General features: G+C 42.6%; 1 protein-coding gene across 5 annotated transcripts in view; it reads left to right on the top strand.

Moving 5' to 3' along the window:
- Positions 1 to 15228, top strand: part of Pka-R2 (cAMP-dependent protein kinase type II regulatory subunit) — a 369683-nt gene that overhangs the window by 279872 nt on the left and 74583 nt on the right. Inside the window, exon 1 of one of the 5 annotated variants that reach the window (XM_065231880.1) lies at positions 12846 to 13223. The exons of 3 other annotated variants lie outside the window; for them this stretch is intronic. In XM_065231880.1, coding sequence (XP_065087952.1) covers positions 13172 to 13223 — 52 coding nt within the window. In that variant the 5' untranslated portion in view covers positions 12846 to 13171. Of the gene's footprint in view, positions 1 to 12845; positions 13224 to 15228 lie in introns of those variants that run through there. One more of the 5 variants, XM_065231882.1, reaches the window with a different exon arrangement.

The following is a 15228-nucleotide window of genomic DNA, read 5'->3' as shown; positions in this document are numbered from 1 at the left end:
TAAATTCTTCCATAGTAATTCCCATACAAATTTCAAATCATTGGCGCGACCTCTAAACCTTCATCAATCTTTACCAATTTTTGCACAGGTTCATATTTTGGGGCTATGAATCGAACTGGAGGGTGGCCCATCAGAAATTCATCACTTTTTTCAGAATGAAGCACCCTAGTGTGCATCTCTGGTCCTCTGTTCTCCATGTTAGGACAACAAACCGCCCTGGAAAAAAACATAAAGTTGCAAATACTGAAGAAAGAAATACGGATCGGAACAATCGACACAGACCTACGCGACGAAATAAGGACTACGATTGGAAACTCGGAACTGCAAATCGCTCGGCTTCCCGGGCTGCGATAGGTTAATCTATGACGAACTTCAACCACGCAGCTTTGAAGTCGTAGCACTGCAGGAACTTTGCTGGACGGGACAAAAGGTATGGAAAAGCGGGCATCGAGCGGCTACTTTTTACCAGAGCTGTGGCACCACCAACGAGCTGGGAACCAGCTTTGGAGTGCTGGGTAAGATGCGCAAACGCGTGACTGGTTGGCAGTCAATCAACGCGAGGATGTGCAAGTTCAGGATTAAGGGCCGTTTCTTCAACTACAGCATCATCAACGTGCACTGCCCACACGAAGGGAGATGACGAGAAAGAAGCGTTCTATGCGCAGCTGGAGCAGGTGTACGACGGCTGTTCGCAACGGGATGTCAAAATCGTCATCGGTGACATGAACGCTCAGGTATGACGGGAGGCAATGTATAGACCGCCTGCATGCCGTATCGAACGACAACGGCCAACGATGCGTGAACTTTGCAGCCTCTCGGGGTACACCTGACCAACACACAGAAAACCATATCGATCACGTTTTAATCGACGGGAAATTCTTCTCCGACATTATCAACGTCCGCACGTACCGCAGTGCGAACATAGATTTCGACGGTACATAACATCCGTCGAAGTCGAACACCGCGACCCAACATTGAGCAATTACGGGACGCCGGAGTTGCTCAGGACTACGCGCAGCAGCTGGAAGATGCACTACCCACGGAAGAGCAGCTTGGCGCAGCTTCTCTTGAAGATGGCTGGAGGGACATCCGTTCCGCCATGGGTAGTACTGCGGCAGCGGCACTAGGTACTGCGATCCCGGACCGAAGAAATGACTGGTTTGACGGCGAATGCAAACTGTTAGTAGAGGAGAAGAATGCAGCACTGGCGAGAATGCTGCAACACCGCACGAGATTGAATGTGGAGCGATACAGACAAGCGTGGAACAGATAAAACTCGGTCTTCCGAACGAAGAAGCGTCAGCAGGAAGACCGAGATAGCGAGGCGATGGAAAATCTGTACCGCGTAAACGACACACGGAAGTTCTATGAGAAACTAAATAGTTCGCGCAAAGGCAACGTGTCGCAAGCCGATATGTGCAAGGACTTGGACGGTGGCCTTCTCACGAACGAGTGTGAGGTGATTGAGAAGTGGAAGCAGTACTATGACGAGCACCTCAACGGTGAAGCAGCAGAAAACGAAGGTGGCACGGCAACAGACCTTGGAGCACGCGTAGAAGACGACAGGCTACCGGCCCATGATCTTCAAGAAGTTGAGGAGGAGATCGGTCGGCTGAAAAACAACAAAGCAACTGGTGTAGATCAACTACCAAGTGAGCTATTAAAATACGGTGGTGAAGCACTGGCTAGAGCGCTGCACTGGGCAATTGCCAAGGTTTGGGAGGAGGAGATATTACCGGAGGAGTGGATGGAAGGAGTCGTATGCCCAATCTACAAAAAGGACGACAAGTTGGATTGCTGCAACTACCGCGCGATCACACTGCTGAGCGCCGCCAACAAGGTACTCTCCCAAATTCCATGCCGCCGCCTGTCACCATTTGCAAGAGAGTTCGTGGGGCAATACCAGGCGGGATTCACGATTCGGTAGGCTGTGCAGAAATGCCGCGAATACAACGTGCCCAAACATCATTTGTTCATGGATTTCAAATCCGCATACGACCCAATCGATCGAGATCAGCTATGGCGGATTATGCACGAGTACGGATTTCCGGATAAACTGACGCGATTGGTCAAGGCGACGATGGATCGAGTGTTATTCGAGTATCGGGGACACTCTCTAGTCCCTTTGAATCTCGAAGCGGGTTACGGCAAGGTGATGGACTTCCGTGTCTGCTATTTAACATCGCGTTAGAAGGTGTGATCAGAAGAGCTGGGATAGACACGAGTGGCACGATCTTCAGGGAGTCCATCCAGCTTCTTGGCTTGGCTTTGAGACGATGGCGGAAACGTACATCAGACTGAAGGCGCTGAAGCTAGGCGGATTGGACTTGCCATCAAGGCATTAAAGACAAAATACATGAAAGGAAGAGGTTCTAGGGAAGACAATGTAAGCGTCCCACCCCGAGTTCAGATTGACGGTGACGAAATCGAGGTGGTCAATGAGTTCGTGTATTTGGGCTCACTGGTGACCGCCGAAAATGACAAGAGCAGAGAAATTCAAAGACGCATTATGGCAGGGAATCGTGCCTACTTTGGACTCCGGAGGACGCTCCGGGCGAATACAATTCGCCGCCGCACGAAGTTGACTGTCTACAAGACGCTGATTAGACCGGTGGTCCTCTACGGCCACGAGACCTGGACTATGCTCGTGGAGGACCAACGCGCCCTTGGTGTTTTCGAACGGAAGGTGTTGCGTACCATCTACGGTGGAGTGCAGATGGATGACGGAACGTGGAGGAGGCGAATGCACCACGAACTGCACTAGATGCTGAGAGAACCATCCATCGTCCACATTGCAAAAATTGGACGACTACGGTGGGCTGGGCACGTCGTAAGAATGCCGCACGACGACCCAGTGAAAATGGTTCTAGAAAGCGACCCAACAGGGACAAGAAGAAGAGGTGCGCAGCGGGCAAGGTGGATCGATCAAGTAGAAGGCGATCTGCGGACCCTTCGCAGACTACGAGGATGGCGAAGTGTGGCCATGGATCGAGTAGAGTGGAGACGACTTCTTCGGACAACAGAGGACAACAAGGCCTTAGTCTGATTGGTAAGGTACGTTAGGGGCTGTTCGTTAACTTCGTAGACTGGGATTCTTGCCGCCACCCCCTGCTAGTCCATACACATTTTTTTTTTAATTTGTATGGGCCGTGGATAATTGCCACCCACTAACCTGTCTACTTAGTTAATGAACAGTCCCTTAGAGTATGATTGTGCTTGCACACCATATAGGGAAAATGGATGTAATGTCTGTCTAAATGCCCCTAATTTTGGCTCATGGAAAATCGGGGAAAATTTACTCAGTCTATGAGTGACCTGTGCTTTAGCGAATTTGAGTAAAGGGAGCTCGAATTTAAGTCGGATTCAACGGCACTGTACGACATTATATCTGCTTTGCTCTTGAGGTTTCAAAAGCTCACAAAGAAAAGAAACGGAAGAACCTTGACAGGGATTGAAGTGTTTACTTACACTTGAAAATTAATTATATACCTTTACGCGGCTCGTCTCGTCAGGTATTGATTTTCCCTCACCACCATTTCCAAAGACAACGACGTTGACGAATACTTCGATGCCAAACCCGAGCAAAGCTGGAAATCATTGATGTTATGATGTAACTTATATTTTTAATACTCCAGTTGTTCTCATTTCAGTTGATTTAGCAAAATTTTACTCTGTTAAATCAAACGGAAAACTAATCCTGCTTTCAATTAAATCAATTTGATAACTGATGTTGCATTGATAATATTTAACTGAATACGGGCCTGGCGTAAATGGTTAGCACCCATGTTTCTCACTTGAGCTCAAATCTCACCCCGGGCAAGCCACGGTTGACCTAAAATGTGTTAAACAAAATAAATAAAGAATAGTCGTTAGTTCAACGACAGATATACCTAAATTAAATTTTAAACAAGGCGTTAACAGCAGAACTTCAAGTTAAGGTGCTTTCATTTAAAACGTCATGACTGCATATTGAAAGCACATATCAGACTTATGTATGTCGCGACAATTGATAGGAACTGCAAACTTTAATATCGTTTTGCTTTCATTTTGTTTACCGACTTTGCTCGGGAAGGCACACCAAACTTTGCCTAAACCGGGAAAACTGTGGGAAATACCGATTCACTCGTGTGCCTGTGGGGGATTGTGGCTTTGAAAATGTGGCGCTTGATGACAACGACGATGACGACGACGAAGGGTAGGGCGGTTCATTTTTGTGTTAGGATGTAGGTATGTACTGTACGTTATTGCTATTTGGAAGGAAAAGTGCTCTAAAAATAGGACTATTTGATTTACACTATTATTATCTGGTCGTGCTTCTTGGCCTCATGAACGACGGGAAGGTATTTTTGGAAGCGAACCTTGGGGGCACGTTCGAATGCCGATGAGCTGAGGAGGAGTGAGTCAGTGTGCAGGCTCAATGAAATGACGTAAGAGGTGGATTGATAGATTGCGTTTAATTGGAATTTGTTCTTGACGCATTTACAGCTAGCTATATTTAGGACGTCGCATAAATTTTCTGGTAATTTAGTGTTTAGATTGCTTGTCAATGAAATAGCATATTGGGGGAAAAGTTTTCCCCTATCGTATGGACGTTCAACGGCTGGTCATTGACTTTAAAGTTAATCAAATTAGATTTCGATTTAATAGCCCATCCATCGTGTCGATATAAGACAAGGTTCATATTGCTCACAGCGAATAAATCACTTGACCATGTGCGCGTGAGCTGCCACAGCCAGACTAATGAATGACTAGCCATAGGTTGTTGTCGAATCGTAAAAGTCACTTCGAATGACAGCAGGTAGGCGGTTCTGCTTAGTGCAATTATCATCCAATCAACACGGCACACTGCCTGGCCCGAGAGCACCAATAAAACATGTTAGAACAGCGGCTATAAAATTGAGAAAATTATATTCCTCGGTGTCCGTCGGTGTTTGCTTCATTCTGCGAGTTTGGCGATAGATCAGATGGTTCGTATTTGGTGCGTCAATATGCATACATTTGCTAAAGTAAAGATATAAAATAATCGTAAAAATTCCGGTAGGTATCTGAGAAAGGTGAAGGAGAATTTAATCAAGTAGGGGAATTTACGTATTCTCGGCAACCTAAGCAGCGACCTTGTTTCTAAAGCCCTTTTCTCTAAGGAACGCACACATATGCAGTATTGGTTTGTTTACACTCTTTTGCTGCCAGCTGCTCTAACAATTTCAGTCGAAAGAATTGTCAAAAACTGTTTTGAAACGCTTTTACAAAGCTCCAATCTTCTCTAGTGAGAGCGAGTATTGTCGGCAACCAGTTTTTCTTCGGCAACCGTTCCATTTGAACTGCATGTAAATCTGCTGTTCTATTATCGGCAACTCGAAATCAGCTAAAATTTGTAGTGCGTGTGTTTCATTTCAAGAAAACCCTGCTAGATTGCTTTTTCTCAGTGGTAAAAATATAGTCAAATTGAAGCTGAAAGCATAAAGAATCGTTTGCATGCATTCAGCGAAGTGTTTTCGTAAGAAAATCCAGTGAAAATAGTGTTTCAATTTGGGTTGCCGAAAATAGTCTGGCATGCCGAAGCCGTCATTTCCCCTAATTCCAATATATTCGGGCTGATGTTTATCTCGTCATCCTTCGATTTTACTTTTACTCCCCTCTTCTCTAATTAGAATAAAAGGTGTAACATTTAAACATAAAAGGTAAAAACATTCTCGGTTTGCTTTAGATATCTTGCATGGTATCGCAACCTTTTTTTAAATAATAGGTCTGTTCCCGTACTTTCTGCAGCATACGATTGTCTTTCAGCAACTCACAGAAAGCTGCAGTAACTTATAGCGAAATCGAAAAGCAAGTACGGGAACATTCCTTATAACTTAAACCGTATAAAATATTCCTTCATATGCTGTAGCCGCCAATGTACAGTGGTCCAGAATGCAGATTTAGGTGGATATGTTTTGAGCCTGAAATTGGAAATTTAAAGCCTGTACTCGAAAAAAATGCACCAGACAAAAGTGTTCGCCAAAAAATTATTTTAAGTCGGATTTTCTTGAAACTTTCAGGGAATGAACAAGGGGAATGTACGTATTCTCGGCAACCTAAGCAGCGACCTTCTTTCTATAGCCCTTTTCTCTAAGGAACGCACACATATGCAGTATTGGTTTGTTTACAATCTTTTGCTGCCAGCTGCTATTACAATTTCAGTCGAAAGAATTGTCAAAAACTGTTTTGAAACGCTTTTACAAAGCTCCAATCTTCTCTAGTGAGAGCGAGTATTGTCGGCAACTAGGTTTTCTTCGGCAACCGTTCCATTTGAACTGCATGTAAATCTGCTGTTCTATTATCGGCAACTCGAAATCAGCTACAATTTGTAGTGCGTCTGTTGCATTCCAAGAAAACCTTGCTAGATTGCTTTTTCTCAGTGATAAAAATATAGTCAATTTGAAGCTGAAAGCATAAAGAATCGTTTGCATGCATTCAGCGAAGTGTTTTCGTAAGAAAATCCAGTGAAAATAGTGTTTCAATTAGTGTTGCCGAAAATAGTCTGTCATGCCGAAGCCGTCATTTTCCCTAATACATATGTATTATGTTTCGGCATAATTATTTTTTTCAATTTCCTTTCCATCGCTGAAAGCCCGCACCTTTTCCTTAAGACCCCTCATTACATTTTGTGCAATGGTGGAGCCGACCTTTTTGGTCACTTTCATCCATTCTTTCTTCAACTCCAGCTCGTTCTTAAACACCTTGGACGATTTTTGAACTTTGGCCTTCATTATGGCCCAAAATCTTTCCACCGGACAAATCTCTGGTGAATTTGGGGGGTTGGCGGTTTTTGGTATCGTACGGTATGGTACGTTATCGTCTCTGTACCAATCCAACGTCGATCGCGCGTAATGGCATGATGCCAGGTCCGGCTAAAATCATGTCTCGCCTCCGTGGGACCGCAGGAAGGGCAACAGACGCTTCTGGAGGCACTCGGTGCGGTAAATTTCGCTGTTGATGGTACCGATTGTGATGTACGGTTTACTCAGTTTACCGCATTGGCATATGGCCTGCCAGAGCAAGTATTTTTGGCGAATTTGTCCACTTTCTTCTTCCTTATGTCTTCCGGAACATCAAACCGTGATTTGGCAACGTAGAACTCCAGCCCCGTTATCTGCTTTGCGTCTGCCTTGATGTAGGTTTCGTCATCCATAACCACACACATCGGTTTCGTTAAACACTCTCGATACAGCTTCCTTGCGCGGGATTTGGCCGCCGTGTTTTGTTGATCACGCCGGTTTGGTGCCTTCCGGACCTTGAATACACGAAGCCCAGCTCGTTTCATGGTTTGCTGAACGAACCAGGCGAAACACTTTGCCTTCAGAGCCGCGTCGCGAATCGAAAGGTTCGGATTACGCTTGAAATAATCCAACACCTTCCGGGCCTTCACAGGGTCAGCTGTCTTCGATTTTCTATCACTTCCAGCCCACCGCTCGGTCGTCTGGGACTTCTTAAACGATTTTACCACCCGAGACACAGTTGTATGGGTGATTCCCAGTTGTCTTCCGATCCATGTCATGGTCGCAGTCGGATTTTCCATGACGGCGCGCAAAATTCTCCGGCGATTGTTTCGATGACATCTCAATAACCACTGACCCGATTGTTATGAAATTTTGCGCATGTAAACAATTCACTCCAAACTAGTTATACCCAGATTTTCATCAATTTTTACCCACGGATAAAAAAGTTACACACGGATAAAAATGGTGCATTTTTTTTCGAGTACAAGCCTTAGACTAACAGCCTTTTCTGCAAAGTTGTTCCTTATAGTTAGGCCCTTATTTTTATGACAATGAATTCTAGGGTGGTTCTTATTATCATTGAAATAAAAAATCTGACTTTTTTGTATGTAGAAATTAAGGCATATATTCTTTGGAAAAGTTATAGCTGAGCTAGTTTCAAGCAACTTTGTACAAGAGAACTTTTGTGTATCTCTTAAATTGACCGATTTAGAGATATTCTCTTGAATTGAGTTAGGGTGCCTCTGAAAAAACAGTTGTTTTGCTCTAGTTTTCTTATTTCACATTTCTCAGCAAAGGTGTCATCTTCTAGAGACTTTTAAACCCCTTTAAAACGAATGTTTTATAGCAAAAGTTGATGTATGTAGCTCTTCTAATAAAAAGATATACGTAATTATAGAAAAATATATGAATAAATTAAAATTGATTGTGTGCAAGTTTCAAAAATAACATACGCCCTTTCAAATTCCGTAAAAAAACTTTTTTTTTGTTTGCCCCAACCAGAGATATTAACTTTTGAAAAAGGCATATTTTTAGTAGAAAAATGTAAAAACTCTTGATCGGTGAGAGATATTGACTAGCTATGTGCAGCAAAAATTTGCGCCTTCTAAAGGGGCTGTTCATAAACTACGTAGACAGTTTAGGGGGGGGGGGTTGAAAATTATCCACGGCCCATACAAATTTTAATTTTTTTTTGTATGGACAATTGTCTACGCAGGGGGAGGGGGGTCAAGAATCCCAAAAAACTGTCTACGTAGTTTATGAACAGCCCCAAAGATCTAAAAGTTATTTCAAGACACCTTTGCTGAGAAATTTGAAATAAGAAAACTAGAGCAAAACAACTGATTTTTTTTTTCAGAGACATCCTAACTCAATTCAAGAAAATAGCTCTTAATCGGTTAAGAGATACAAAAAAGTTCTCTTTGACAAATTTGCTTGAAACAAGCTCAGCTATAACTTTTCCAAAGAATGTATACCTTAATTTCTACAAACAAAAAAGTTAGATTTTTGATTTCAATGATAATAAGAACCACCCTAGAATTCATCGTCATAAAAATGAGGGCCTAACTATAAGGAACAACTTTGAAGAAGAGACTTTTAGTCTAAAGTTTCAATTTCAGGCTCAAAACATCCTAAATCTGCATTCTGGACCACTGTGCAATGTGCATAATGCATAAGGGTGGTTCAAATATTGATTTTGCTCCACGCCGCTCTGTCGATTTCAAATCAGGTTCTGATTATTTTTCAACGATTCGCTCGCCTCTTCGCTTCGCACTCACTATGAAATCGGCCTAAGTTGAGAGGAGCCAAAAAGCTAATATGCTATAAGCAATAGGATTGGAATGCCATGTAGGAGTAATCCAAATTTAGTAGTATTTTTAAGCAAAGAAAACAGTTTTTTATTTGTCGTAGATTAGTGTTTGAAGTCGCGAATATCTTTTGAAAATCACTTATTTTGCGGATCGAATTTTGAACAGCCCTATGTTACTTGTAACAGCCGTGTATTTTAAAGAAGCATGCAAAATGCGATAGCTGGAGTTTTTTTTTAATATCTCGAAGTGGGTCGCAATCAACGGACGCAATCATCCATATGTTTTCGATCAATAAATGTAATTATTGGTAAATTTTTTTATTGTTTTAAAGTCACTATTTGGTTACTATTATCGTTATTTTAGGTCACAAAAGTCACTACTACCTATTATATCACATACCAACTACCAGCCCTGTAAAATAAAATAAATAAACTTCTCACAGCATTATTTTGAGTAAAATCTCTCCTTGAAGAATTTAAAGACTGTACTCGAAAAAAAGTAACAGACAAAAATGATCACCAAAACTTCATTTCAAGTCGAATATTTTTGAAACTCTCAGGGAATAAATAAACACATATTAAAGACTGGAACGCGCAAAAATTCAGTCAAAATTCATATCCCAAAAATCTTCTTATTGTTCTTTTGGTAGTTCAATTCATACATTTAAAGGAAAAAATGTTCGTTTATTCTTTTGGTTTGCCAAATCCGAACTGCCATGCCTTCCGCTTAACCCCTTCCATTAAATTTTGCACAGTGGTCTCATCGACTTTATTCACCGCCGAACACCAGTTAGATTTAAACTGCTGCTCGTTTTCCATGGATTTATTAGTTTTTTTTTTTGTGATTCTGTTTAACCAAGGCCCAATACCGTTCGATACGGCGGAGTTCTGGGCTGTTGGAAGGGTTGTGGTCTTTGGGTACCACAACCACGTTGTTCGCATCGTACCATTCGATTGTGCTCGTCCAGGCACTCCTGGACGTAGATCTCTTGATTGATGGTTCCCGTAGTAATGAAAATGCCGCTTTTTAGACCACACGTGCATATGACCTGCCAGACGAGATATTTTTTCAGGAACTTCGATAGTTTGATGGTTTTGAAAAATTCAGCCACCTTCCCTTTTCCTGATGCGGTATAAAACTCCTGTCCCGGAAGCTGCTTGAAATCCGCCTTCACATAAGTTTCGTCGTCCATGACGACACAGTCGAACTTTGTGAGCAGATTCGTATACAGCTTTCTGGACCGCTGCTTTGCCGACGTGTTTTGTTTGTAATCTCGGTTCGCCACCTTCACCTTCTTAAACGTCGACAACTCGGCTCGTTTCTTGGCCCGATGCACAGTAGTATAGGAGACATTGAGCTTGCCGGCAACGTCCCGGATGGAGAGGTTAGGATTCCGCTTATATTTCACCTTCTTCGTCGTCGCTGCCACGTCCGAATTACAATTGCGCTTCCAGGCTTCCTGGCGGTTGACAGACGCTCCCCAAACACTTTTAAAACGTTTTTCACGGTCTATTTGGCCACATCCAGCAATTTTGCCAACTTGGCGTGTAAGAACGTCGGATTCTCTTGCTGCGCGAGCAAAATTTTGACACGCTGCTTCTCTTGCTTGAACGTCATTTTGAAAACTGGAGAGCAAACGGTGAAAACTCATCATAGCAATCATTGTATATAAACTCAACTTCCAAATGCAGCATTTCAGGTTTTTTTGTTATGCATTTTTAACAGAAATACACCAATTTGAAGTTGACCAATTTTTGCGCGTTCCAGACTTTAGCTATGTTTTTGCAAAGTTGGTTTATTCAACCTCCTCTCCTAACGCTACCCATCAAATCCTGTGCAACACTTGCGCCATCTTTCTTACACACTTTTATCCACTTTTTATTCATATTCTTGTCGTTTTTGAAGACCTTCCCTGTTTTCCGGAGTTTACCCTTCATAATCGCCCAGAATTTTTCTATTGGGCGAAGTTCTGGCGAGTTTGATGGATTTGCCTCCTTTGACACAAAAGCAAGTGGCTTCGTACCACTCCATCACCGGTTTCGCGTAGTGGTACGATACCAGATCCGGCCAAAACAGAGTGTCACCTTCGTGGGACTGGAAGAAGGACAGTTGGCGCTTCTGGAGGTATTATTTTTTTTATATATTTGGTCAACCGGCACCGTTATGTACGGCTTGCTGAAATGGCTGCGCCCTCAGATCGCCTGCCACACTAAGTAATTCTTGGCAAATTTGTCGACTTTCTTCTTGCGGCACTTCTCCGAGACATCCAGGCGGGACTTGCCGTCGAAAAAGTCCAGGCCGGGGACCTGCTTGGCGTCCGCTTTAATATACGTATCGTCGTTCATTACGATGCATTTCGGCTTCACCAACCACCGGGATTTAGCCACCGTATTCTGTTTATCCGTTGGATTAGGCGCAAGGGTTAGAAGACATGAACTCTCCGGCCCGCTTCATTGTCTGCTGGATGAGCCAGACGGAAGAATTGACCTTCTTGGCCACTTCCCGAATCGAAAGGTTAGGATTGCGCTTGAAGAAATCCCTTACCTTCCTTGCGTTCACCGGGTCGGTCGTCTTTGCTTTTCTTCCGCTGCCAGCACTCCGCTGGGTCGTCTGGGTCTCGTTGAATGACACAGGACACGGTCGAATTGTCGATTCCAAACTGTTTCACGATCCACCTGTGGGACTGGCCCGGATTTTCCACGATCGCTTCCATAATTGTTGTCAAAGCACTTCTTACTTGGAAGCCATCTCTAATAATCACTTGATAGATTGTGACGAGATTTTTCACATGTAAACAATACACTCTAAACTAGTTTTACTCAAAATTTCATTATTTTTTACCCATGGAATAAAAAGTTTTACACACAGTTTTACTTTCACCGTGTTAAATTTTGCACTTAACCAACTCCATCTGCAGAACTACCAGCCACAATATGGCAAACACTTTAAATCCTTTTACATCAATCATAAACGCAAAATCTCTCAACACATCGCCAGTATCGAATATAGAGAGACTTCTCAACGATAGTGTTGTATATTATTATGTTTCACCAAAAACCGCATTGCTTGCGTTCCTCGGAATGAGCGGGAACAAAGGGAAGGGGCGGCCTTTGGGTTGCGAGCATATTTTCTGGTGCAGGAAGAAGGTGGGGACCCATACCCAAAACAGAGTGAGCTACCAAGTGTCGTACGCTTCAATAAGTTTATCGATTCTGTCTATTTACTGCCGGTGATGATCGGATATGGAAGGCAAAAGAAAATAGGAGATGCCAGAGGCTATAAATACACGTATCTACGTGTGTGTGTGTGTGTGTATATGTATCTATTAGCATAGTGAGTGGCGACCGTTATCGATACTGTCACGTTCGGTTCGACTTCGGTACCTGATTCAGAATGATGACGATGATGATTAGAAGAACGGCACGTATGAGTAGTAATTTAATTGGTTGTGATGTGTGTAGCTGGCTCAAGACGGGTATCACCGGAAGGCTGTGATGTGCTTTTAAGAGTTCGTTAGATTGTCGTATAAGGAAGCGCATATTGGATAGGTCACTAGGATCGATATGAGTGAATCGCGTTATTCGTTTCATTTTTGAAAACATATTTAGGAGACATTTTTCAAGTTCAAGCCTCAAGTGCAAATGGCATGGTCTCTTTTCCAGATTGGTATATTGTGTGAAAAAGATAAAAAAAAACGTCAGAAAAATGTCCTCCATAGAGAATCAATGAATAATGAAGTGAAAACAACCCGGTGTCCATTGCAGGGAATCGTACAGAATGTAATTCAAACTGCTTCGTCCTGTCACTGCTGAATTGGTATCAACACCTCCACGCAAAATAAACCTAAAATCACCAACGCACGCTCGTACATAAATACATACCATCAGCACCCGGCAGAGGGGGGATCGAAAGCGGGAAAACACCACCATCCGCACATTCTTCACAGTTCACATGCGGAACGCACCTTCCGGATGTTTGAAGGAGCAGCAACATAGTTGGCAAAGGAAAAGTACGGAAATAGAATAACCGGGTGCACACTCCGGGAGATCACAAACAGAGGGAAGCACTGTTTAACGAACGAGTTTTCCAATCTGGGAAATGGCAGTGCAGACTTCGACGCAGAATTTCGACGTGCTGTCTTCGGTGAATGGTAAGCTTTCCATATTGTTACTGTTCGCGGAAGGGGAGTTGTTTTTGTTCGTTGTTTTTTTTTTCGTTGGAATGGACCGGAGAATTCTTGCGAGTGGAATTTTACATTCAACGGTTGCGGAGGATTGATGGTTAATAGATGGCAATCTGGTTCCAATAATCCCTGAGATGGTTTTAGTTCTGTGAAAAAATAGTATTAGTGGAATTTGATTTCATTTGCTATTTATAGCTTACGAAGTAACATTGTGATGCGTCATTTGGAACGTTCGTATTAAAAAAAAATTTAAGCTAGGATTTTTTTTTATTTTACATGCCCTTGTCTGAGATACTGTGCATTTGGGACGATGCTTCTTTGAAGGACGCAAAATAAGATCTCGAAAATAAAAGCCACGCTTGAAGTGTACCAAAGGTGCACGCGAATTCACTTTTTTTCGTTCGATAGACCAAAGAGAATCCCAATGGCGTTTCAATGGCTAATAGGCCCAAGAAAACCCGTTGGCCAAGTCGAGCCGTCAGAAACAGTATTTCATTTTCAAGAATAAACGAATATTTCGCGAACCCTTATCAGAACTAACGGTACATATGGAAAGGTAAATAAATTTGGAAGCTGTAATAATAACATTCCGTTTGGTATAAAGAGATATATAAGGATTAGTAATTTCCATTTATTTCCACTACCTTATACTAATACTAATACTAATACTCGACAAAGACACTGAAGAAGTCTGCACATTGTAGACGAAATACGCGTATTGTCAATGATACGCAAATAAGGTAGTGCAACTAAAGGGAAATTACTAATTCTTCTCTCTCTCTTAATACAGGTATTCCACTAAGACGCCCACATTCATCAGGATTCCGTTTGGAGCTAAACTACGCTAGATTAAGAAATACTAAGTGCGGGATGTGAATAATAGGCCGGGAATGGGGATATTGGATAATCTTTTTCTCTTCAAAAATCGATTATGCAATTGGGAGATTGCCGTAAAAGCTCTACGCAGATGTCACCACTGCATGATGATGATAATGTTGACATGCTGCATAGGAAGTTCATGAAAATGAGCATTAAAACATATTTTTCATCAAACCTGCAAAAACATCCAATACAACCATAGAATTGCGCAGCAAAACGACATTCATGTGGATTGCTGCCTGGTCCGAAGGCTCAACGCTGTAGCATGCAGCTGAATTGTGACTTACCTGTTGGAGCTCCTAGGGATGAAAAGTAACTGGTTCTGGTTCTGGTTCTGGTTTTTTCAAATACACGAAGCATAGCCTACTTTGATCACGTCGACATAGAGCGTATGTCGACTTGAGTTCCATATACATTTTTACCGAATCATTACTACAGCTCATTCCACACTTTTTCAATCTCATGACTGTATACCGCACATTTTCCCTCTACTCAGGAAAAAATGTATCAGTTTATTTAAATACGTCTAGATTAGTAAGTATTGAATATAACAGGATTTCATGTGAACTTAGTTCATTTTTACTATGTTTTGTGCACATATCAGAGCAATCACTCTTTGAGTGCAGTTTCGAACCCCTTCGGATACGGTGGTGTTTAAAGTTTGCTCTCTGTTTGTGCGCGCGTTCGTTTTCGTAGTTTTCGGCTGCATTTGTCTGATCAGCGCTTGCACTCTGCCTCCCGGACGGTTATACGTGTTTGGTTGGTGGTTTTCTTTGATTTTCAATCCAGTAACGCTGGTAGATCACCTTTTCGTGTTGTGTTACTGGAACAAGATTTTTACCGAACTCTAGTCCTGAACAGGAGAGTTTTCAGTGAGCAGGAAAACACACGTTAGACCTTGTTATTTTTAATGCCTTGTTAATCGTGACAAGACTCGAGTATGGAGTTGTTGGTGCTGCCATGGTGATTGTATTTGGTGAGCTTGTTCCAGTTAAAAACAACCCGTTCAGTTTTCGGATTAGAAAGATCATCGGTTGCAGGACGGTGTTGCCGATTTATATTGGATAATCCAAAGCTATGTTGATCATTATAA

This window comes from Ochlerotatus camptorhynchus, unplaced genomic scaffold (genome assembly GCF_037179485.1).
Source record: "Ochlerotatus camptorhynchus isolate MF236.1 unplaced genomic scaffold, CSIRO-AGI_Acam_v1.1 ptg000361l, whole genome shotgun sequence".
Classification (NCBI taxonomy): domain Eukaryota; kingdom Metazoa; phylum Arthropoda; class Insecta; order Diptera; family Culicidae; genus Ochlerotatus; species Ochlerotatus camptorhynchus.
This window is presented reverse-complemented; position numbering and strand designations above follow the sequence as displayed.